Source organism: Stigmatopora nigra, chromosome 1 (genome assembly GCF_051989575.1).
Source record: "Stigmatopora nigra isolate UIUO_SnigA chromosome 1, RoL_Snig_1.1, whole genome shotgun sequence".
Lineage (NCBI taxonomy): Eukaryota > Metazoa > Chordata > Actinopteri > Syngnathiformes > Syngnathidae > Stigmatopora > Stigmatopora nigra.
In genome coordinates, this window is record NC_135508.1 from 17,206,657 (window position 1) to 17,231,149 (window position 24,493).

The following is a 24,493-nucleotide window of genomic DNA, read 5'->3' on the forward strand; positions in this document are numbered from 1 at the left end:
CTTGATATTAGGACCCACTCCTTCACAGGAAGGCAAATTATTGATGTTTGAACAATAGAAACTGAACAATTTGTTTGCCTTCCTTGCACCTGCCAGTCACAGTAGGCTCAATTATGAATCTTTTATCCAAAATGTGAACGAGTGCAACAACAACATACATTGGAGAACTTAAATTTGCTTGCTAAATGAGGGGCGTGTAAGGAGAGTGATACATGGTGCATGGGGGTTAGGCTATTACTTTCCATTCATTGAGTGTGTGACACAGGGTTTAATGTGCGGAGAGAAGAATCCATCTGCAGCAGCACAGATGGTCTGTGCTGATCGGATGTTTCGGGTCCCTCTGCTGGAGGACCCATATGATCCTTTGGGCCTGATCTGGAATTATGGGTCCTTCCAAAAATGAGCTTATTTCTACATTTGTTATAATTGTTATTATTAATGTTTTAATAGTTTTCCCGTGAGCAACCAAATTGTTTCCTGAATGTTGGCACTGCATTTTAACGATAAGGCGTTTGGAGCACGCCTCCTCACATAGAACTATAATTATAGTTTAGTATGTAAGATGTGAATGCGAAAAGCTTCGCTTTAGAAAGTGATGGAGTTGATGAGTTGGCGTTTTAGTTTGGTTACTGGGTACAATGTCTTTCAGGCGCCTGGAAATTTACAAGGTACCTTTATTTTAATATTTCTATAAGTATTGCCAAAGAATTATGTCCATTCATTAAATATTTGGGTGTGTCAGTCCACAAAACAGTAAGAAGGTAAAACAAAACATCATAATCATTACTGCATTTAAAAAAAAAGACATTGAAAAAACATTTCTTTGATTTTGAACGAAGAACACAGAGACAAAAAGAAGATAAATACATAGCAAGGAAACACAGGTGTGATGAACAGAAGTTAAAGAATAGGTCATGAATACAAAATGGAGCCACAAGCTAAACATTAACCAGGCAAGGAGAGATGGTTAGGATAATAACGAAACAACATTACTAAGTCGGTGTGTGTATGTATATATTCGCCTTTAAATCCCCACCACTCTAAAGTAACCTTTTCAACCGTGACTGGATTACATCATCAATCTCTCAATATTTGTTTATGCCCAAAGCTTGTCAAACACAAATGACAACGTACTTAATCAACACCTACAGGCACAACTAAGATCACTGGCTGAACCGGTTCTCTGTATGAACATCCTAAACTCCCCCCAAAGACCAATATCACTTACCAAGAACATGTGAAGTAGTGTTAGGTCATTTAAAACCCAACATGCTCCAGCTAGACAGCACAATTTTAAGAGAAATTTGGAGTGTTCAACAAAGCCCAACATGAAATTTGTGTTCAACAAAGCCCAACATACATGTTTTTGGAATGTGGGAGGAAACCCATGCAGGCCTAGGGAAAACATGCAAACTCCACATTGGAGGACCAACCAGGATTTGAACCCAGGACCCCAGGACTGTGAGGCCGACACACAAACCAATCATCTGCTGGATTGCTCATGTCAACATCATTTTATGAATTCATTCATTCATCTTCCATACCGGCCATCCTCGAAAGGCAGACTACACCCTACACTGGTCGCCAGTCAGCCGTAGGGCACACAGAGAGAGAAACGACCATCTGTGCTCACAATGATACCGCCACCAGCAAGAATTGAGCCCGCACCTGCCCGCACCAAAGTCAAGCGAGTGAACCACTATACCAGATCTGGGCAATCTGGTCCTCGAGGGCCGTGTGGGGGCATGTTTTTGTTCCAACCGATCCAGCACAACAGTTTTAACTAATTTGATTTCTGCTGAAACAAGAAGCACCTGACTGCAATCCACTGATTGCACTTCTAAGATACCAGATTGGTGGAAAGGTTTCCTCTAATGGGTTTGAACGCAAACTTGCACCCACTGCACTGGAATAGATTTTTTTTTCAAACTCCAAGATGTAAATCTGAATTGAATTATCTAACTGTTCATTCATTCAAATATGAACAAAAAGAATGTTTACATGATAAAGCACATTAACAACACATGACATAGTGCCAATGTCCATTTAGAGAAACTCTGGGCTACTAAGTACACTTACTCTCTGCCGGCAGCGTGGTTGGAAGCCGGTATTTCATCAGCGCCCTCATCGTCAATGGTGCTTGGGTTCAGACGACAGAGTGATGAGATGGAATTTCCTTTAATGGCAGCTGAAAACATGCTGCTGCAAATTCTCCAGGAAGTGTTGCAGGGCCCTGGGCCTGTAGGGTTGGTTGTCTGCTGCAACATCCAATAAGACTTGTAAATACACACAAGGAGGCGGAGCGAGGCGGGTAGGATGAAGAGTGAGAAGTTACACATGACATCACCAGCAGCTGTTGACAACTCAGTGTTTATTAACTCGAGCGTGGTGGAGGTGCTCCGCAGATCGACGGGGAAAGTACGCCAACATAATCGTTTTTCATAAACAAACATACAAAAGCATTACTATGCATGGAATTCCTTGAGTGGCGGACATTGTGTTTTTCTTTGTGATATGAGTTTCCTTTTGGGGAGTGCCATGTGTTTACACAGTCTGGGAGCTGCTGAGCTGTTTTCCTGACTCACATGGCGGCTGCTGCTGCTGCTGCTGCTGCATTCCTCAAGTGTGTTGGCTTGGCAGCCCAAGTGGGTCTGTCCTGCGTTGCCTTCTCATTTAACTGGACGCACATGACTCCGAGGTTCGCTGCCAAGTAGTTCTCTTCACGCCGGCTAAGAGCCACTGGAGCTTTGGTTTTCATTGGCTTTCCTGCAGGGGCCTGCATTCCTCCTCACCATCCACCCTTCACGGTCACAAAGATGTGCAATGAATCTCATCCCAGATGTTATATTTGGTGTCTTTTAACTTTTGGAGCATGCAAATTAACTTGAAATCAAATTGCATGTTTGTTAGTTGTCATTGGACGACTAAAGCTATGGGTTCAGCTACCCACGGGCTGACTCGCACAACCGCAGCAAACAAACGATCCACTTGAGGCCATCTTTGGCACATTCCTTTCACTCATCAACACAATCACTCTGACCATGATTTTGTCCTGTTGTTGCATTCTTGCCCAATAAGCTCATGCAATGGAAGCAATATTAGGTCAGAGAATGACACAGAGGATGAGATATTACATTAGTTTAAAAGGTCACATTTCTAAATCAAAATAGAAATACTCACATAAAAAAATCAGGAGCTCATGCCAGTGTTCAGTTCTAATTCATTGACTGGAATGCTGTTAAATGCCTCTGGAGACAGGCAACCATATTGACCATGGCCTTTCCAGTTCATATTTGCTACGAACATGTTCTTTTTAATAACATTTTCTTATGTGGTTCCAAGTTGGGTTTTTTTTTCTATAACTAGATTGCTGACAGAAAGCCCAAACATCCAATTTGTTACTGTAAATAATCTGGCTATATTTTTGCTGTCATGTTTGGAAATGTTCACATGCGACTTCCAGATGAAGTCTGCTTCACCTACAAGTGTTCATCTTGTCAAGAAACACAAATGCAGCATAGATCTAGGACTCAAGCCACGTTCATAGTGTCTGTCTCCTCGGACACTCAACCAGGCGTTAAAGAGCAACAACACATGACTTTAAGAAATGCGTTTATCAGGGGACTCCGTTGTTGTTGCAGCAACTGAAGCAGTGCCATTGTTCTCTCATCGATACAAACTAACGTCAGCTGTCTTGGGGCCCCTGGCGATTGCCTGCCCTGTTACAACATCTCTGACTGTAATCCAGATAATTGCCTCTTGTTTTTCACAAACAACACGTGGAAGTCAACTGATGGTGCCACGGTAAATTACTCTGATTTGAGTGCAGTCCTCACTTGCTTATGTTTTGAATGGAAGAGTGAATGATTGTCATTCTCTTTATAGGCTCTTTCACTATCTGGCAACAAGTGTATACTGTAGTCCCTATTTCGGAAGAAGTCAACTGGGATAGGCTCCAGTTGCCTGCATCGCTGAACATGCTAAATGGCATAAAACACTGGTCTAAAACTCAAGGCCCATGGGCCAGATCTAATCCACGACATAATTTTGTGTGGCCAGCGAAAGTAAAACACGAGGATTGACTTCACTTTTCTAGCAAATATAAAATTATAATCCAATCTCTGTACTCTTCAAAGAAAGATGAACAACTTCAAAAATCCAATAATTTTGTTGTTATAAATATTCTTTGAATTTCGAGAGTTAATAGAGTATGTGGGCAGCCCGATGGGCAAATGGTTAGCACATCGATCTGACAGTTTGAACATTCCTGTGTGGAGTTTGCATGTTCTTCTCGAGCTTGCGTGGGTTTTCTCCAACATCCCAAAAGTATGCACGGTAGGCTGGTTGAACACTCCAAATTGCCCCATAAATACGAGTGTTAGCATGAAGTTAGATTAGTTCCTCAGTGCAAAACTCAAGTTGAGTATGGTGACGGCTCTTGGGAAGAAAGTGTCTCTGGGTCTGTTTGTTTTGGCTGATATGGTCCTGTAGCGCCTGCCAGAGGGCAGCAGGTTGAAGAGGTGGAAGCCGGGTCTGTGTTATCTTTTATGATGCTCTTTGTCCTTCCTAGGTGCCGGGAATTGTAGATGGAGGACAGGAGACGAAGGGGGCAGTTGATGATCTTCTGAGTTGTGTTGATGATCCTCAATAGCCTTTTCCTATCTGCGTTTGTACATATTGAATGCCACACTGACACAACATAGGTAAGCAAATGAACGGTTTCTTTTAAGGAACAACTTTTAGGAGTAATAACATTGTTCCAGCACAAAAAAACATGTGCTTTTCGCACTACTGTATATGACCTCATTCACTATGAGTGACAGCACCGGACGACCAATCCATTCATCTGGGATGGTTGAAATTAAAAGAGCGATAATGTTTGAGTGCATTTGACTAAATGATCGCTACTAGCCCTCCCATTCAACATGGATTGGACGTCTGGACCCGGCAGCCAGAGAGTTGTATCTTTTGAAGTAATAATTGCTTAAAAATGTTTTAGAACCAACATGTTGTTTGAGTTCTGGTTTAAAGGCAATGGCAGTCTGCCCTCTGTCAGGCAGATTTTTGTGCTGATGTCAGCCATTTTAAGACCGAGTATGAAGTTAGAGAGATTTACTGTACGTTAAGGCAGGATGAAGAGCAGAAAGAGAGCACTTTGCACGCTGACATGTTATTGCAATAAATCAAGGATGCTTTTTTGGTGGTTTATCTGCATTCGTAACAGATTTCACTTTTTTTTTTTCTACTGAGGTTTTTTTTAAGTGGGAAATGAGGCCGGGCATCCTGCCAGATCTTTACTGCACGTCGGCTTAATTCAGTTGACTTATGGTCAATGATTTCCGGACATGGGCCTATTTGTTTGAATGGAGGAATCCATGGTATTCTAAAACCATCTGCTTTCTTCTGCTCCCCCAGATGTAAAAGGATGACAGTCACAATGTTGTTGTGTGTTATACACATCTTTGGAAGAGATCTCAGCAAATTTTGTGAGAAGACAGTTAAAGTGTTTACCAAAAGGATACAGTCACAAGTTATTTTGCTTTTCTGAATGTGATTACTATTCCTTTTTGATGCCACTGAAGCAGGGGTTTCCACGATGGCAAAATAACCCCTCTCCAAGGAGAAAGTTCCCTATTCACGTTTCAGTGCAGCATTTCAATGTAAATTCAGTTAATCTGCCTAGTACATCCAATAACAGACTTATGGAACAGTTAATAAGTAGCTTTTGTAAATTAAACAGTTAACAGACGAGACATTTGAGATACGAGGAAAATTCTAAGAAAATATTTGCCTTGAGATACGAGGCAAATTTGAGATACGAGCATATGAGACAGCCAAGTGGTCAAGTAGGCAAGTGGCTGCTTATGATCGCTGCATCTCCCTTGTGTACTACGAGCACTGGACATACAGGTAGTATTTATACGTTTTTTTTTTGCATTAATCAGTGCAGAATTAAGGGAAAAACAATGGTTCCAAAGCAAGTCAGTCCAATTAAAGATAGTGAGAAGAAAAATTATGATGATAATCAATATTAAGCACGAAATAATCGAAAAACATGGTGTACGCGTGACTGAGCTTACTCACCAAAACGAGGAGTATTTCGACAATATGTGACATCCTTAAGCAGAAGGATGCTATAAAGGATATCAAGCCTTCCAAAGAACTATAACCATAATTTCCAAGCTGCGGAGTGACATTCATAAGAGAGCCTTCTTTTAATATGGATAAAAGATAAACATTGAGCGGGAGATAGTGTGACTGAGTCGATTATATGAGAAAAACCCAGTGGAATCTGCATAGACTTGAAAGCAAAGCAAGCATCTGAAAAAGACCCTAGCAAAACTCTTCAAAGTGAGTTGTGGTGGTTCGATAATTTAAAAAAATAAACTGGACAAAAGAACACTCAGCTTTGAGGCCTGTAGAAGCAGGAAGGAAGCAGTCTTTTCCTCGATTATTGCTCAAAGATCAAATTTAATTCAACGTATTTTGAAGCGTGTGTGTATAATAATCTAAGTTCATTTAAGGTACATTTAAAATGTTTGTTATGTTACAAGCGCGTCAGTCACGTCTCGCCTTCACCGTCTATCTGTACTGAGTAATGTAACATTTTAGGATTGAAGATTACAACTACTAGATAGGAATTTGATACTTTGTGAATATGTGGTGAATTAGAACCAATAAAAATATTGTTTTCCCTTTGAATATCCTGTTTTGGTGGGGTTTTTTTCAGAGGGTGGGAACGAATTAAATAGTATTTAGTTCATTTCTATGGGAAAATTGATTTGAGATACAAGTAAATTGACATGCGAGCTCAGTCCCGGAACGCATTGAGCGTGTATCTCAAGGTATTACTGTATTTTAGATAATGTCATTGTGGATCCAGGAAATATGCATATCATAAGGTATTGTGGTATAGGTCCTTGCAAAAAGGGGAAACGATTAATTTATATATTTGTACGGGTGGGCTAGAAAGTATAATGACGACAAGTGTAGAACTGTAACATCAACAGCCGGCTTTTTAAAAAGCACCCAAAACAAAACCCAGAAACCTCAAAATTATGCAGAACAAGTTTCTGCCTTCACTCACGTTAAGCACCCTTGTGCTTATGTTTCCTGCACTTATTTTCAATAAAATTTAATGTATTTAGACAAAAATCATAAAATCATGAGTTAACAGCATTCTTGAGAGTATCTTGTGCACAATTGGTAACCAACAAAGGCACTAAAATGAATACAACTAACACGAAGGCCCAATTGATTACACAGGGTTTTTTTTCCTTGTCCATGTAGCGAACCTTTGCACACAAAATTGAATAAAGGGTTCAAAGTTTAAACGTATTTGCCTGTCGGAAGTGTGATGATCTACAACACTTCGTGTGAGGTTTCGCACTCCTTCATTGAAGGCTGTAAATCTAAAGATGTGAACCATGCGGTCTAGCCCGAGGGTGGCCCACATGTGAAGAAAAGAAAACAACTGTGGAGCAGCTGAAAGCTGAAGGAAGAAGTTTGGATGAACCACTAAGGCATATATGGAAACTCACACACATGATAAGAAGCCACTGCAAATACCATTCGGATTAAATCATAGCTATTAAATAAACGATTTAAATGAAGAAAACCTTTGAATTTAAACCTCTAAATATATACAGTCGTACCTCTACATATGAAATTAATTGGTTCCGAAACTTTTCATGTAAATAAAACATTTCGTAAGTGTACTTTATATGAAAATTCTCCAATTTGTTCCACGGTCATCACACAACTACCAACTAAACTTTTGAAAATTGGTCAAAGGGTGCAAATTTTGTATGAAAGATATGAAGAAAGACAAAAAATGAGAAAGTTACAAGGAAATTGTGTATTAATGTCGTAAAATAAGAAAAAAACATATAAAAATGTGATATGCGTCGCTGAAATATCTCCTTCCGTGGCCGTTATAGATGTAATAACCGTGTTTGTCTGACAGATGGCGGCAGGAGCCCGTTCTACCATAGCCGAAAGCCGACTACTTTTGTAGTTTTTTTATTTTTTAATCGCTTAATAAGGGGAATTCAATATAAATAAATAAAAACGGATAAGGAAATGCATTTACTTTTTTGAGGGAGGGGAAGGTCGTAATTTGGATCATTTTCGTATCTCGAGTCATCCATTTGCGTATAAAACATTTGTAACCTGAAACTTTCGTACCTCGAAGGCACTCACAATGAGAGGTATGACTGTAGAACTTTCTGCGGAGTTATAAGATATATGCTTAATAAACAGCAGCAAGTCCAACTCTTACAATTGAAGATGCATTAAAATATCTCCTTAACAAAGGAATATCTATTCCATAATTTGTAAATATAGAGAATTAATTGGAGGATGTTAATGGACCAGGTAGTCGGAACAGGCTGCATAAAAAAAGACCTCAAGTCTATTCAGATAATCTAAACAGCGCCATCATGCGGAATACAGATTTAATGCAGTGACTGTAAATTAGAATAGTACGCAATTTTTCTTCCATAATTGCACTGATATCATAAGTACCAAAAAAACGCACCACTGCATTAACACCAAACGTTGATTTACGTAGTATGTATTGAATAAATGCCTCAACAAACCTATTATTTAATACTGGTTGGTCCCCAACTGTGATGAAATCAGGGCAATACGTTTAAAGAAAATTGTATTTATTCCATTAAAAAACAAGCACAATTGGTCAAAAACCTCGAATATATTATATAAATGTGTGTAATGCAGATGCAACATGAGCAGCATGCGTTTACACCAAATCCTTTCATCCACTGCAGCACAACAAAGGAAATAAAATAAAGGGAAGAAGTCATTCTTTCAGAGTCAACACATTCTCCATCTGTGATAATCTGGCTACAATGTGACTCCTCAACCAGACTATTTAAGGCTATAGAATACCTGTACAAGAATAGCTTTTATCGACAGTAGATTATATACATCGACACTTAACAATGTAATTATATCCAAGGCAGGAGCTGCACTCGTGCACGGTAACTACTTGATGCAACTATAATCTCAAACCCCGCAGTCAGAAGGATGAAGCGGTAAGGTTCTACACCCCATTGCATGAACATATTGGTTAATTACTACGAATTTGACTCTCAACCAAAGTGGAATATTACCATCATTGCCATCACAGCTCTGGTATTGGATACCAATGACACTGTGAAAACGGTCAGTGTTGTCCCTGCTGTGTATACTGTAGATACATAATCAGAACAACGGCTCGCAGGGTTTGTGAGAATTAAAACTCCATCTGTTGTTGATAGCAGGTGATCTTACTCTTTTTCCACAGGTTTATCGACCGCAGTAGAGAGAAAACTATAATTTCACAGCTGAGCTTTTGGACAGTAGTTTGTTATAAATCCAGCCATCGCCCTAATGGAAAGACATCTGACTTTAATACAGGACACAAGGTGTGAACAGCATTAAAAAATTCCTCGCTGACTCATTGTGGCTCACCTCACTGTCAAAGTATCTGGTCCGCCAAGAGGTTTCTGTCTCGGCTCGGTGCCTCTCCTCAGACCGTTGTCGCTCCTCCAAGATCCTCTTGTGCTCAGTGGCTTTGTCAATGTCTTTCTGTCGTAAGGCCTCCGTAACATGCTGCCATAAACGCCTAAAAGACATTCAGTTCAATTCACTGGCCATTTAATGGGGTGAAGCACTACTTTTTCTAGGTCAAGGTCTTCACACAGATTGTGACTTGTTTTAGAGCACAGATGCAACTTTGACTTAGCAAAAGAAGTAAACTGAACTCAACTCCATTATTGTTAAAGTTGAGTTGAGCATGCCTATTTGACATTTACAACTATGACAAAAGAACGAGTCTGCGTACTAACCTCGATTCCATTGGTCCTTGCTTCTCAATGGGTCGAAGCAACTTTCTTGTTACAGGTAGTTTAGTGACATCGATCACCCTGGTTTCCCCATTGGTATACGCAAATTCCAAGGCGCCATTCCATTCCCCCTGAATGCGGCACACGACCACGTTGGTGGTGTTGTGTTTCACTTCCGCTGTTACTCTAAATTTGTGAAAAAAAAGCAATTCATTGTCAAATTCTTGCCATGAATTTTACTGTGATATAGTTAAGTTTTACTTGTGCAGTTTGCCACCATAGAAGGGTTTGGTCTGGAAAGTGATGACTGCGGCATAGCCTGTTTTGGCGCACGTGATGTTAACTTTACCGCCCAGTTCCACCCAAGGAACGGTGAGGATGGAGCGTGCATATGCGCATGGCAACGTGAAGGTGTATTCTTCATCATGTTCAAGCAAGGTCAGACAACCTGGGACCAAATACATCAGGACAGCAAACATTAAACAAGGCCACAAAAAAATAACTGTCTTGCTTACCTTCTCCAATCATGGAAACTCCAATAGACATGCCCATAAATTTGCTCTTAGTCCACACGTGTGTGTTTATACACATGCGCCTTTCCTGACATTCTGCATAGAACCCAGACACAGGCGGGTGATGGGATACTTGCTCGGCCACAAAACGCACTTGGTAAGAATCCTGGGAGGCATCTGGTTCAGGGCTTCCTTCTGGGGGGTCAACAGAGGAGACTTCATGTGTCTTAGGGACTTTCCAGGAACAGTGGAAGGTTTCTCCAATGATTGGATTGTAGGGCTTCTTGGCAATGGCGCCCTTACGGCCCTCGTGAAAAGAGGTGAGGTAGTACTCTACAAAGCGGACCATGCGGTCCTCTGGGGTGGTACCGTCTGTAATAGTCACAAAGAGTTCTGGGTGCGACATGAAGTCTGCGTACATCTCCAATAGAGAGCGCTTCTCCAGGATGAAGGTAGGAAGAACAACCTGGAGGACAGTCCACAGGAGTCAACTTCACAGTTTATGTATTCACATAACACTGATACTCGACATACGCATATTAGCTAATGCAAACATTTGCAGGGTTTTCCGTGTGCTTTATAAACTTGGCGCATCTCCCATTTGAGTGAATGTGCAATGTTGTTTATCAATACGTTCCATTGATTACGACTCGATGCTGAGAACTACTTAAGTTTACTTCCCGGCATTGGGTTTGTTGAGTGGCTAGACAGGAGCAATTTAGCCATCATTAAAAATAACTACAACTAGATGAGATTATTTCAACTTCAACTTCAATTTTTGACCCTACATTAGAAATCTTTTTCCAAACCAGATTCAGTTTGCTTTTTTCTTAAACACAATTTAGCCAAGTTATTATTCTTTTCTATTTCCCAAGAGCTGTATGCACTATGACCAAACTTTGAATAATAAAATACTTGAATAAATACCTATCTTTAATTAAACAAAATTCAATTCAGGTTGATCTGTAAGAGACACTGGTTCTAAAGCTGAAAACAAGACATTGCTGACAACAACACAAAAGATGCGAGTAGTGGAAATAATCTGACTCTGCGGTACAGTTTGCAAGACAGCCACAATTTGTTTTTTGTCATCTGTCAGTGCAGGGAACTCGACCTACCCGTGTGAGGTCCATGCCTAGCTTCAGCTGTGAGAGCAGGTGTAGGATAACGCTGCGCTCCTCCTCCACCGCACACAAGTCCTCCTCTTCATCTGTAAAAGAGTCCATTATCTCATCTTCAGGATCAATGTCGTCCTGCTCCTGAAAGAACGAGACATAATGGATGAGATTACCCATACTGCATTTTGGAAAGTATGTGTATCTACGTATATCTTCATCAGTCTTACCCCAGAGAAACTGCATGACTCCGGGCTGCTGAGGCCCAGACAGCCCTCCTCCAGTGGGCCCTCTCCTGTTGTGAGGCTGCCCAAGGAACTGCTGCCATTTTTCAGGATGTCAGGCATCTTGGGGTCCAGCCACTCGATGGTGGATCCTGCCATGGTCAGGAGGTGCAGAGCAGTAGGTTCAGAGGTACTCATTGTGTTTCAGTATCCCCCCCCCTCCTTCTCGAGGCCCTCCTTTCCTGGCCCTCGCGCTTGTGCCGAAACACTGTAGCTCTTGGTAACCTAACAATCGCGACGACTGCCCCAACCACCTGACTTATGCTGGACAAATTGTTCTAGTTCAAACTCAACGTAGTGCAATAGGACCCTTCAGTCAGACTGTGGCTCGCAACAACGGGCCCACCACCAGGAAACATGGGCCCACTCTGATTGGATCAAGCCTGCCGGTGTGGCATCTTTTTATGCGAGTTCGTTGGTGGGCAGATCCCATTTAAATTCACCTTGCATGTTGCCGGGCAACTTAATCTGATTGGCTGTCGCGACTGGTGCTGCCTGATGAAATATGCATTGAGTAATTGGATCTGCTTGACAAAAAAGTGGGACATTACCTGCCTGTTGGCCTGCTTCAGATGATTATGAACAGTGAGAAAGTGCAGAAGTCAAACACAATTCTGATACACTGCGCAATATTTGCTACATACTTAAGACTGACATCCTAATTTACTCATAAATACCCTGTTGTGTCACCACAGAGTTACATGGATAGGTTAATTCCAATTACTGTTGACACAAGGACCGATAAGAGGTATAGTTTCCTATCAATAATGCAAAATGATTCCACTGTTTCTCTAAATTGGATAGAGGCCAACAAGCATAACTATGTTTTGTCCCTCAGCCTTGGTGATGAAACATTGTTTCATCACATTTTAACTCATACGCTGCTCCTAACAGTGAAAGCTGCCCAACCAGTTTTTTGACTTGACGTCTATAGACATCAAAAGCAGTGAATCATGGTCATTGACTCCCAGGTCCTCCCAATTAAAATGTAAAGGACATCTATCGCTGTCAATGGCAGCAAATGAGTCAATATTTGGAATGGAAAGCAAACCATCCACTCACCTCCCATGGAACCCCTCTGTCGGGCTACCTGCTGCAAGTTCAGGATATGTAGGCACTCGTTGAGGCAGGTCATTGTGGCCATGGAGGTAGCCTTAAGCATGAGCAGGTCCTGATCCAGAGCGTTAAGTCCAGGAACTGTAGGAAGACCCTCGATGCCCTGGATAAGGTCTTTGTGCTGACCTTGAGCCTGGCTCATCATCTGAATAGTCATGAGATTAGACAAAAAAAAACTCAAATTATAGAACACTTTTAACATGTATTTGAGACATTTGTGTGTCAAATGATTCATCACTGGAATGTACAAACATAACAATAGTCAGTCAAACAGTGCAGAGGGCTTAGTTATTTACTTCTCTAGCCTCCAATAGGTGATCCGGCAGGAGGGAACGCTTGCTTGAGTACAGTGATGAGCCCTTGTGTATTTGCCAATTGAATAAGGAACCGGGAGTCTGGCTAGGTCGGCGCAGAGACATGGGTGAGGTGCTGCTGCCTTGAGACACCGTGGAGTAGCTGCGTGACTTGGGTGGAGGATTACTCTATGTAGGTCCGAAGAGAGTTGGTAAAGAAAAATACTAAATGTACATCTATTTCCACCTGTATTAAGTTAAGTCTTACCTTTCCCATGGCTTCTGTGTGATGCTGTGTGCAGATCTGAAGTCTGCTTACCCAGTGTTGCCTCTCTTTGGCATCTTTGGCTGATAATATGGAGAAAAAAATTACATTGGAAGGGCAGTTTTAGTGATTTCTTAGCTTTGTCTTTCAGGGGAGCTGGCGTAACACCAAGGGATACTCATATTGCAGTTTGAGAATTACAAATCAGAAGGGGGGGAAAGAAAAAAATAATAATGAGCGCAATTTGTCCAACACACCCCTGAGCTTGTACTGCTCCCCACTGATGGGATTGACAGTGAATGTATGCGAGTCCTCGTCACTTGGGGATATGACCGCCCCGGCCAGCGGAAGCATGCCGCGGGGCTTCTGGGGTCGGGACTGCTCATTGACAAAGTACTCCAACAAACCTGCCTCGTTGTTTAAGACAAAGAACCTGGCAACACAGGTGTACAAGAATGTAAAAGACAGTCATGTGCATCACATGGTTAAATGTGTATTATGTAATTCAAAGGGGGCAGATCACCTATACTGCCATCCTGTCACCAGGTTGGTATACTTCATCAAGTAACCGTCGATATTCTCCATGTGGTCACTGGCAGCCAACGTTATCATGCAAAAGAGTACAAACAAAAGATAACATTGGAGTTGGTGAGGCTTAGCACATAGATTCAAAGGTGAAGTTTCTCCTACCTCGTGATTTGTCGGGCGAAAAATAAAGCAAATGAAAGTAAAGACAAGGACCGAAACAAACCTTTCTGTCAGCTCTACTGTATCAAACACAGCGATTGGCTTCTGTATCTAGCTTTATAACGTCATTAAGTTAAAAAAACGATCACTCACCTATACTGCCAGCTCTTGGCACTTGCTCTACCCGAGCTCGGAGTCCTGTTCTGGGGGAATACATCCAGTTTTCCTTCGTTTTCCGTGATTCTTATTGCCGTGGTTTCCCCTTGCATAGTCACGGGCAATACCACCACCTTTAGCTTAACCGCACCGTGCTGGCCTTAAACTAACCCGTCAAAACAAGACAACGCGAGTGAAGGAGAAGATCGCCCTCTAAAATGTTCAATGTCGTTTAAAATCCATTTGGCATTGACCACTCAATTTAGATGAACCCATTTGTGTCCTTGCTAATTTGAACGAAAACTAAAAAAAAACATGTCTAGCTAAACTAGCTGTACAGTCTTCCTGGTAGCCCAACCGGATACAGATCACGTGACTCATCAGCGGCGGAATTTCCCACCCCCAAGAAATGCCAAATTAAATCAAATTAAAACAAAATTGCATTTTCAGGCCATATGACAACAAAATAAGATTTTTGAAGTGCTCAGAAAATATTCTAAAAATGCTTGTTACTTTGAGACAGTGCTTCTGTCACGTGACACAGGTATAACGTTTCAGCTCAAAATGAAGGTAAAATAATGTATATAAATAATATCAGCACTGATGTTCGTGGAACAAAAAAAATGAAATGCATTTAAAAAGTTAATTGTGAATTTAAAAATAATCAAACCACAGGAAGCGTTTTTATCACCTGGTTTTCTGTCAGACCTTTCTGGTGTGACGTCAGAACAAAACAACAATAAGCTACTACCTGATGAGTAGTATATACTATTAGCAATAAAATTCTATTTACATTCTCATATGGTAACATTACAAAAATTACATTGTATCTATCGATATAGTTTTTAGAATCACATTAATTATCCGAATGGTATGGGTGGATAACAGTACTCCAACGCCACCCTAAACAGGAAAAGCGGGAAATATATAATATAATATAAAGACGGATGTATTACTGTTCACTAATTAACATTCAGAAAGGCTGTCAAAACGGTTCCAATTTGTTATTTCAAAATAAAAATTCATCGAAAAATGTGTTTGTGATGAACGTGTGGGTGAATCATGGGGCGTGTAAGGAAGTTTTTATATGCGGAACACGGTTAACATAACAAGATCAGACAAGTACAATCTGGATCAAAAAATGCCTGGGACTAAAGTCTGTATTTTGGGATCGGGAAACTGGTGCAGTACATTTTATTATTATTTCTTCCTTCGTCTTTTGTGATATTATTTTTTTGTGAACATTTCTCATACTTAACAAATTGCATTTTCCTTTTGAGTTGTAATAAAACCTCATTAAAAGTATCTGAAATCATGGAAGAAAAATGATGTCGAACTCATTTGGATGTGCGCACAATTAATTTTAAAAACAATTAATTTTGAAAATTATTATTTTTTCAATTCTCATTAAAAGTTTTTCTCAAGGTCAAGTAGTAGCTCTATAGTACAACTTTTAAAAAAATAATCTTCTGTAACATACTGTAATGGCAACTGTTACTGAACTTTGACCCCGTTAGGATTGATGAATATGACTGAATATGGCTTGATTAATGATTTACTTTATTAACATTGTAAAGCACATCAATATCTGGTTTGAACAGTAAACTATACGGTGATAAATGTCTGGAGGAAGAACATTTTTTTTGTAAAAGGATGCAAATATATTTTATTGGGAAATCCCATAGTCTTTAGACCCAGAAGAGCCTTCTTACCAAAGATGGAACATTCTTACAAAAGAAAAAAAAATCAGTATATGAATGATTGACAGTTCAAATAAATCTCTCGCTTTTTTAAGGGGCTCCTCAATTGCCAAAATCATTGGGCACAATGTCAGGTCATCGAACAGATTTGACCCCATGGTGAAGTTGTGGGTTTACGAAGAAATGATCGATGGGAAGAAGCTTACTGAGATCATCAACACGCAACATGAAAATGTCAAATATTTGCCTGGTCACAAGCTGCCAAATAATGTGGTAATTGTATTTGCCCATATGAATTGATTGTGTTAGAATAGAACAGTAAAATAACACTTTTAAACCATGTTTTAACATAGAATTTGCCATGTTCTTTTGACACAATTTAAAGTTGTATAGAGCTGATTCATTTGTCACTTTACCACACCCAAGTGTCCACCATTCATGTTTTGTACAGGTGGCTGAGCCGGATGTGAAAGAGGCTGTGAAAGGAGCAAAGTTGCTTGTTTTTGTCATCCCACATCAATTCCTCAACTCACTTTGCGAGAAGATAAAATCTCACGTTGCAGATGGGGCCTTGGGCATCTCACTCATCAAAGTAAACTCATCTCTTTGTGTTCCATTGAAAAAAAATAGAAGTTTCTAGGTAACTTCTGGTCATGAACTCAATTTAGGGCATCGACGAAGGCCCGGATGGGTTGCAGCTTATATCAGACGTCATTAGAAGGAAACTGGAAATTGAAGTCAGTGTCCTGATGGGGGCCAATATTGCCAGCGAGGTTGCTGAAGAGAAGTTCTGCGAAACCACAATAGGTTTAACACTGTTTTGGATCTTAGTTGATCATTTCTTCCTGTCGCTTGTTGTTAGTTAAAGTTACTGTTCTATTTCTTCTACTTACAGGTGCCACGAATCAAGCAAGTGGACTTGTCTTCAAAGAGCTACTTCAGACTCCTAATTTTCGCATCACCGTAGTCCAGGAGAGTGACACAGTGGAACTGTGCGGTGCCTTAAAGGTAAATGTTTACATATTATGAAACCAGAGTGGCAGAAAAAGAGCCAATTATTGTGTTGCCTCAGAACATAGTGGCAGTTGGGGCCGGATTCTGCGACGGACTAGGATTTGGGGACAACACCAAGGCCGCGGTGATCAGGCTAGGTTTGATGGAGATGGTTGCCTTCACTAGGTTGTTCTGCAAAGGTCAAGTGAGCTCCAATACCTTCTTGGAAAGCTGCGGCGTGGCAGACCTCATTACTACCTGCTATGGAGGACGAAACCGCAAAATTGCAGAAGCCTTTGTTAAAACTTCGAAGGTGACTTTTTTTTCTACACACCATAAGCCACCAACTGATCAGTTAATTCCTTGCACGCTACAGTATAGTAAAAATATTGCTTCGCTAGTCCATTGCAGAGTTGGAAGCTGAAATGCTCAATGGCCAGAAATTACAAGGTCCACAAACCTCAGCTGAGATATACAAGATTCTGAAGAAGAAGGACATGGTTGACAAGTAAGTCACCTGGCTTCCCTGATCCAGATTATGATGACTTTTCAGAAATGATTGTTTTTCTCTTCCAGGTTCCCACTCTTTGCATCCGTATACCAGATCTGCTTTGAAGGCAAAGAGGTCAAAAAATTCATCACCTGTCTTCAGAACCATCCAGAACACATGTAACAACCATAATAAGTTTTAAGTGCACTGATGCAGGGGAAAGTCTTCTGAAACCACAAGCTCTGGGAATCCAAGAACCTGGTTAAATATAACACAGAGTTAACAGTCATTCTTTTGTCACAAAAGTGGTGCTTATTTTCTTTTTAGTTTTAATTATTGGCAGAACGTGACGTGAAAGGTAAATGATGCTGAAAACGGAAGATTGAAGATCCGTTCCCTTTGATTTGAAAATAATGTTAGAGATAAAGTATAATAAAGACACCTCTGGAATTTGCCAATGTATCTTTTTATGCTCCCTGTTGCATTTCAAAATAAAATAATTTTGATACCCTTGGTATTTTGATACCCATGTCTTTCATGACATTAACAAAAGTCTCAAGACAGTTTTCACTCATTGACATGCCTTTTCAATGTATGCATTTTAAATACTTTCCTTTAGAAGAGAGAGATAGGGAGAATTTTTGGGGAAAATGTGTAAAGGCAGTCGTGACAGTAGTGAGCTTCATGTCATTAAATCGGAAGAAATAAGTCACATTGTAAAATGATTGTAGAATGGTGTAAAATGAATACAGGATTTTCAACATAAAGATCACATTAGTAGTTACTGCATGTGTAGACAATAAGTTGACAATTTCGTCAGCATTACAAAAACAGGTATACTTATATTTCAAAACAAACACAAAAAAATATTCCCATCACAAAGTCCAATTACGTCACCGAGTTCACTCTCAAATACACAATTAGGTGTAAGATATCTCACTCTGATCCGTTTAGTTTTCCTATTTTTAATGATGTTTATTTTTCAGATATCTCTTTTGCCCCACAAACCCACTATTTTTATTCATTTTGAACAATAGTACACCGTGTGAAAAGTATCACTTTCATCGGTACAGTGAATTCTTGAAGAGTCCAAAGTGATACGTCAATCCATTAGATACGATCTCAAACAATACACACTCCCAGCCTCAGCACCAGCGCATCCTGACTTCATTTGCACCCTCTATTTAGGCCACGTTCTCTTCTCTTTTAGCGGGTCGTTATGTCTATACACATTTATGTTTCGCCATGCCCAATGCCGAGCTCCGCCTGACTCCATTCCTGCCGCTGCAGCTGCTTTTGCTGCTCTTCGTGCGCGCCTTGCTTCTTATTTCTTCTGATGCGCCAGTGGGAGCCGCTGACGAGGGCGGCGGCCTTCCCCCCTCCTTGCCCGAGGACAATGGCTACAACGACACAACCGTGGGGGTGGTTCTCGAGAGCCCCCTTTTAACAGAAGGTAATGAGAACATCTGATCTGCTCATTATTACCCGAGCCACTCATGTGCATTTGCTTTTAAGGTACTATGATGTTGTTGTTATTCTGCTCCGCTTGTTTTAGCTCATATTTCACCAAAGTGTATCAACATGAAGTCATAAGTGTTATTTAAAATTGACTTTATTCTTGTCTTGGAGGATTACAAAGTAGAACACCAGGATAACATAGTCATTTTGTTGAGGCAGCATATTGTAATCCTGTGTTGCTCTGCAGATATGGAAGTGTGTGTCAGCAAAACGTAACATATGCATGACACTGTTGGGGTGTGGAGGGTGCTTCATTTCTTCTTTATGAATTCTAGAAACCCGGTTCGGCCTAAAGATTCTGGTGAAAGACATGGTGACACGTCGTGTTTTACCGGGGGCCACAGTGGGGATTTACTTGAACCACACCTTGAACAGTTCTGCCTGGACAGGGCAGAAAGGTGAGGCTCTTCTATGGGTGCCTTACAGCCCAGGGCTAAGTATGACTTTGGTGGCCACCCTGGAAGGTTATATTCCCAGCCTGCTGCCTTGGAGCACGACCAAGCGACCCAGTGAGTAGCACCTGCTGCAAAAATCCATACTTTGTTATTATTATTTATTCATTCATCTTCTGTACCACTTGTCCTCACGCCGGTTAGACCTATAGTACGTATTATCTTTGCATATGATTCTTCATTTTATACATATATATGTATGTTTTTATATGTATATGTATGTATGTATGTATGTACGTACGTACGTGTATATATATATATATATATATGTATATATATATATATATATATATATATATATATATATATATATATATATATATATATATATATATATATATATATATATATATATATATATATATATATATATATATATATATATATATATATATATATATATATATATATATATATATATATATATATATATATATATATATATATATATATATATATATATATATATATATATATATATATATATATATATATATATATATATATATATATATATAAATAAAATGAAGAATCAATCTATAAATAAATTACAGTAAAAACTATCAGTTATTCAGATCACTAAAGCCATATCACAATACAACAGCATGTTTACCAAACTCTTGACCTAAATCCAAATGACAAGTTACAACTCCATTAGTCTTCATTATTCAATATTACCTTTAGACAACTCCATCAACCCTGGAAGTAAATGGCACACCAACAGATCTCTCCTTGCGCCTGTGTGGGGGGAAAAAAACAAGAAAAAAACAAAAACAACATATAACTCACCTGAGAATAAATCACATCCTCAGTCAATTATGAAAAACATGTTACTCTTTGTCTGGACAATACAATTTACTTTTTTTCGGTGTAATATCAGTTTCAAAGCTCTTTTTTTAATCAACTTCAACGAATCATGTTGACCCAAAATTGAAAGTATTTTTGAATGATGTGAGAATCAATTAATATGTGCATGTTTCATTGCAGTCTTCTCTGCTGTGACATTGCTGCTGCTTCCTCAGAGGCAAGGAAACATTTGGCTATTTGAAGATTCAGTCCTCATCACAGCCAAGTTACCTGGTACGTTAGGGCATGGCATCTTTAAATCTGGCTGTCTTGTTCTGTTAAAAAAACATATACCATGATGTTTTTTTTTTTACAGACAGTGCCTCTCAACCAAAGATAAAGATTCCCATGAACTTGCTCACACTACCCGACAACAGCAATGTATCATCATTGACAGCTTACCTGACTGTGCCGCCATTAGCAACGGACTGTGTCAACTGCACACCAGGCATCATTGTCAACATGTCAGGTGATCACTCACAATACTTAGTATGCATATTTACCATTTCATTTTTTTTACGATTAGGTTGTATATATCTTTTGGAAACATAACATCATTGCTTGCTGCAGTTTTTCAAAGCATTAGGTTGAAGCCGCTGGCGGCTATCAGTGTCCAGCTGTACGCGGGGGGCAAGGAGCTCCAGATTCGAGGGCCCATTCAGTTCAGCATACCTCTTGGGAGAAGCAACCACATCCGTGTGTCTGACACCATGCCAGCCTGGGCCTTCAACCTAAAAACAGGTAGGCATGAGTTTAACACAGAGTATGAAATGACTAGTTGGGTATTGTAAGAATCTAGTATTAAATAATGTATTCAAAGGCGCCTGGGAGAATCAAGGTTTGGGAATAGTGACAACAGTTGGTGAGGAGCTGGTTTGGACTTATACCGCATCCCACTTGGGATACTGGATCGCTGCTCCTCTGCCTTCAAATGGTGAATAATTGTTTTTTTTCTTTTATAAGCCCTTTACTGCTACTCTACGAATAATCATTTTTCCTGTGTTAGATCAAGGAAGCTCATTGGACCTCCTTTCCCATCACACCCTCCTGTTAGTAGGAGTATTGGCGGGAACTCTGGTGGTAGTGATTGGATTCCTGTCTTTGCTGATATGTCAGTGCAGGTAGGCAATTGCATGTCATCCATTTGATACAGCAAGCCTTGACATTTCTAAAAATTATCAATTCAAATATTTCTCTAAAAGTTCCCACCGAGAGCCGAAGGGGAGGCGAGGCCGTTTTTCCAAACTCACAGTGGTGAAAAAAGACCAAACCACCTCCATGCATATGGAGGAGGGCCTGCTTTTCCACTCAGGTGAAAATATGCTGGCTTCTTGTAATGTCCAGTCTGAGTCTTTGTCCACCCCCCGGCGCAAAGCCAACTACAACATCTATGTGGAAGACCCATCCAGTCAAGCGACAGCTTCTCCATATGACAATACTGATCCTATCAAAGTTCACCAAATCCACTCTCATTACATCAACAATGAGGACGTATCTCGACTTATGGAGCAGATGGATTTGAACAACAGCAACCTGAACTCTGACAACTTCTTTCCTGACAAACTGGTTCATATCTACAACCACCCAGTTGCCATTATTCAAGCACCAGATATTTTCAGCAATCAAGAGGCACAGAAAGCTAACTGCAAGTCTGCCACATTTCCCCGCAATGGAAATGAGTTTGACTCCGATGTGCCAAGTAAAGACAACTACCCCCAGAAGCATGGAAAAGTCCAAAACAACCAGCAGCAAAGCAATCCAGATGAACCGCAGCCTCTTGAGACACCTCCCCAAAGCCAAGGACCTCCTACAGTATGGGGTCGCTACAGTAACCTACTAGAGTCCTCTGTCTCAGTACCCGGTACCCTCAACGAGGCAGCTGGGATTCAAGCCTTCGGCGGCTGTCACGGCATTTCTAGCGAGCTGCAAGGCATCTCAGAGCGCACTCTGTTGGAGCTGACTAGGGGCAAGTCTTCGTCATCCCACCCCAGGGCCTGGTTTGTCTCTTTGGAGGGCAAACCTGCCGCTCAGGTGCGCCACTCTATCATCGAGCTCCAAACACGCCACCGTCCTCCCAGCAGCAATGACACCAGCCTGGACTCTGGAGTGGACATGAACGAGCCCCAGCAGAATATCCGCGAGCTCCACCGAGAGAGGATGTCAATTAGGGCCTCAGGCCGGAGCGGGAGATACGGTGACGAGCAGGATCTGAGCAGCAGCGAGAGCGGCACCACCGTTACCGGAACTCCAGAGGACCACTCCCTCAGGAGCATACTAGATGGAAGCAGTGGGGGTATTCCCAACATTCCCGAGGAGCAAGACGGGATGGACACATTCAGCACTCAGGAAGAAACTGAGCTAAGAGGGACACCCCCACCACGCCGCTTGAAGAAAGCAAAGCTGAAAGCAGAGAAAAGAAACATAAAGCATGGGCGACCTCTGACAAAGCGACGATAAATGAAGCCAACGTTCGTTCAGTGTGATCCCGATCTTGCTTTTCCTCTCCCTGGCAATGTTGTTGTAGAACTGCGTGATTGTACAACTTTGCCAAAGATTTCAGAAGCATTCTGTCGATACATCAAGTACCTGCTAACACATTCTTAAGACCACCAGCGAGATTTCTCATTTAATGTCGCACAATCCCTGCACTGAGCGTGCCTTCTTTCTGCCTGCAACTATGAAGTCATTTAAGATGGAGATAATGCTGGTCAGTCTGGACACAACACAGGACAACACACGTATGTAGTGCACTTATCCTCAGCACCAACAACCGGCAACACATTTCCGGCATACTGCCCCTTTTCTGCCTCAAAAAGAAACTCTTTAAAGGGAACGACAACATGAAAATATGATTAAATGTTTTTTTTTTTCCAAGTATCATTTTCTGGATATTTAAGATTAGAGAATGGCTGCCTGACATGGGGGAAGACATTTTGTCTATGCTGGTACTTGAATTGAATTGAACTATTTTATTAATTTATTTTCTGTACTGCTGATCCTCAGAAAGGTTCATGGGGGGTACTGGAGCGTATCCCAGCTGACTTCTTCGGGCACCAGTTGGTGACACCCTCAATTGGTAGCCAGCCAATCTCAGAACTGTGCGGCGTGTACTATTTTAACCAATCATATATGAGTATCCCAGATTGCCCGGCCATTATTGTGACGTCATTAATACTCATGATCACATGCACCTGTTCTTCAGTCTATCGGTGCATTCTGCGTTGATAAAAGTGATGTCACATTTTGGCTGCCCTCTAGCAGTTGTACATTTTTTGTGTTGAAATATTTTCTTCATTATCAGAGACTTAAGAAATTCTATATTTGCATCTTTAAACACTGAGCAACTATGGTCAACTTGAAGGTCATTTAATGTAAACTAGGTGTTGTCTGTCCCTTTAAATGTTACTAAAACTCAAACTGTGGCTTTCAGGTAGGGTAATGACATTTGTAAAAGTCTGCTGCCATTTTTCAATTGCATGGAAATACTGTAGTTTCTTGTTTTTTTCAGAGAAATATGGTTCTCTGTAGCGCAATTGTCTTATCTTTGTAGTCGACTGAGCCTAAGGATTATTCACCTTGTCAAATTCAATTTTCAAATATTTCCCATTTTTTTCCCCCAATGTATCTGTTCCTTGTTAAACTACATTTTGTGCCTTGAGAATTTGTTTTTATTTTATTTTCAAATCCTCCTTTCAAATCATGTGTAAATATCCATAAGCAAGGCCATCAATCTGGGATTGATTTTAGCAAACGATGCCAAATCCAGAAGTAGGTGCAGCAAAATTGATGTTGTAGCTGACCAGTTTTCCCAAATGTAGTCTTCCATTATGGATTTTCAGGCTTTGTAGTAGTTTGTGCATAAATAGCTTCTGTAAAGTGAAAGTGATGTTTTTAGCTGAGCGTTTTTTTAACTTCTATTAGTATATCTTCATTGATTTGAAATGCATTCACAAAACATATGGTATTATTACTTTCTATGTGGTAATCAATATTATTTTTCAATGTAGCAACAATATGAGCACTTAATGAAACAGCAGGCTTACAGAGCATTCACATACGTACAGTAGTTATCTTTGAATTCCTCAAAGTATTTGTCTTTTTCCAGCTATTTCCTTGTCAGTCCTGCCAAGCTTCTTTACAATGATTTATGTACCTACTGTATATTTTGGTGTGCTCTAAATGATTAAACATGTGTTTCAAATCACTGCCTGAGGCTTT

The 24,493-nt window shown here is 40.5% G+C and overlaps 4 protein-coding genes across 5 annotated transcripts in view; 2 read left to right on the forward strand and 2 right to left on the reverse strand.

Moving 5' to 3' along the window:
* Window positions 1-2,227, reverse strand: part of LOC144200484 (nck-associated protein 5-like) — a 74,937-nt gene extending 72,710 nt beyond the window's left edge. For both annotated transcript variants that reach the window (XM_077722680.1, XM_077722735.1), the window contains exon 1: window positions 2,080-2,227. In XM_077722680.1, coding sequence (XP_077578806.1) covers window positions 2,080-2,198 — 119 coding nt within the window. In that variant the 5' untranslated portion in view covers window positions 2,199-2,227. The remainder of the gene's footprint in view (window positions 1-2,079) is intronic.
* Window positions 2,228-8,652: 6,425 nt separating this feature from the next.
* On the reverse strand, window positions 8,653-14,660 carry LOC144203789 (oxysterol-binding protein-related protein 11-like). Its single transcript, XM_077727363.1, has 13 exons — window positions 14,274-14,660; window positions 13,957-14,025; window positions 13,691-13,866; window positions 13,437-13,516; window positions 13,172-13,357; window positions 12,822-13,020; window positions 11,706-11,851; window positions 11,479-11,619; window positions 10,364-10,826; window positions 10,110-10,296; window positions 9,852-10,034; window positions 9,475-9,628; window positions 8,653-9,390 (listed from the first exon to the last, which is right to left on the reverse strand). Exons 1-13 carry the CDS (start codon window positions 14,387-14,389, stop codon window positions 9,334-9,336), a joined length of 2,157 nt encoding a protein of 718 aa, XP_077583489.1. The 5' UTR covers window positions 14,390-14,660; the 3' UTR covers window positions 8,653-9,333.
* Window positions 14,661-15,323: 663 nt separating this feature from the next.
* On the forward strand, window positions 15,324-17,974 carry LOC144197096 (glycerol-3-phosphate dehydrogenase 1-like protein). Its single transcript, XM_077717679.1, has 8 exons — window positions 15,324-15,458; window positions 16,072-16,249; window positions 16,428-16,568; window positions 16,645-16,783; window positions 16,872-16,984; window positions 17,049-17,282; window positions 17,371-17,477; window positions 17,546-17,974. The coding sequence occupies exons 1-8, from the start codon at window positions 15,364-15,366 to the stop codon at window positions 17,640-17,642; spliced, it is 1,104 nt and encodes a 367-aa protein (XP_077573805.1). The 5' UTR covers window positions 15,324-15,363; the 3' UTR covers window positions 17,643-17,974.
* Window positions 17,975-18,588: 614 nt separating this feature from the next.
* fam171b (family with sequence similarity 171 member B) lies at window positions 18,589-24,480 on the forward strand. The gene is made up of 8 exons (XM_077729125.1): window positions 18,589-18,912; window positions 19,253-19,486; window positions 20,417-20,509; window positions 20,592-20,744; window positions 20,846-21,016; window positions 21,096-21,209; window positions 21,282-21,396; window positions 21,478-24,480. The coding sequence occupies exons 1-8, from the start codon at window positions 18,705-18,707 to the stop codon at window positions 22,730-22,732; spliced, it is 2,343 nt and encodes a 780-aa protein (XP_077585251.1). The 5' UTR covers window positions 18,589-18,704; the 3' UTR covers window positions 22,733-24,480.
* The last annotated feature ends 13 nt before the right edge of the window (window positions 24,481-24,493 follow it).

Excerpts from the sequence above, each read along its gene's own strand:
- LOC144203789 (XM_077727363.1), bottom strand. The coding sequence starts at position 14,389 with ATGCAAGGGGAAACCACGGCAATAAGAATCACGGAAAACGAAGGAAAA. Across the intron at positions 9,629-9,851 it reads CAAGGACCAATGGAATCGAG|GCGTTTATGGCAGCATGTTA; the intron begins GTTAGTACGCAG and ends AATGTCTTTTAG. Across the intron at positions 9,391-9,474 it reads CCAGATACTTTGACAGTGAG|GGCGATGGCTGGATTTATAA; the intron begins GTGAGCCACAAT and ends TCTTTCCATTAG.
- LOC144197096 (XM_077717679.1), top strand. The coding sequence starts at position 15,364 with ATGCGGAACACGGTTAACATAACAAGATCAGACAAGTACAATCTGGAT. Across the intron at positions 16,250-16,427 it reads ACAAGCTGCCAAATAATGTG|GTGGCTGAGCCGGATGTGAA; the intron begins GTAATTGTATTT and ends TGTTTTGTACAG. Across the intron at positions 17,283-17,370 it reads CCTTTGTTAAAACTTCGAAG|TCCATTGCAGAGTTGGAAGC; the intron begins GTGACTTTTTTT and ends TTGCTTCGCTAG.
- fam171b (XM_077729125.1), top strand. The coding sequence starts at position 18,705 with ATGCCCAATGCCGAGCTCCGCCTGACTCCATTCCTGCCGCTGCAGCTG. Across the intron at positions 19,487-20,416 it reads GAGCACGACCAAGCGACCCA|TCTTCTCTGCTGTGACATTG; the intron begins GTGAGTAGCACC and ends GTTTCATTGCAG. Across the intron at positions 20,745-20,845 it reads CATCATTGTCAACATGTCAG|TTTTTCAAAGCATTAGGTTG; the intron begins GTGATCACTCAC and ends TGCTTGCTGCAG.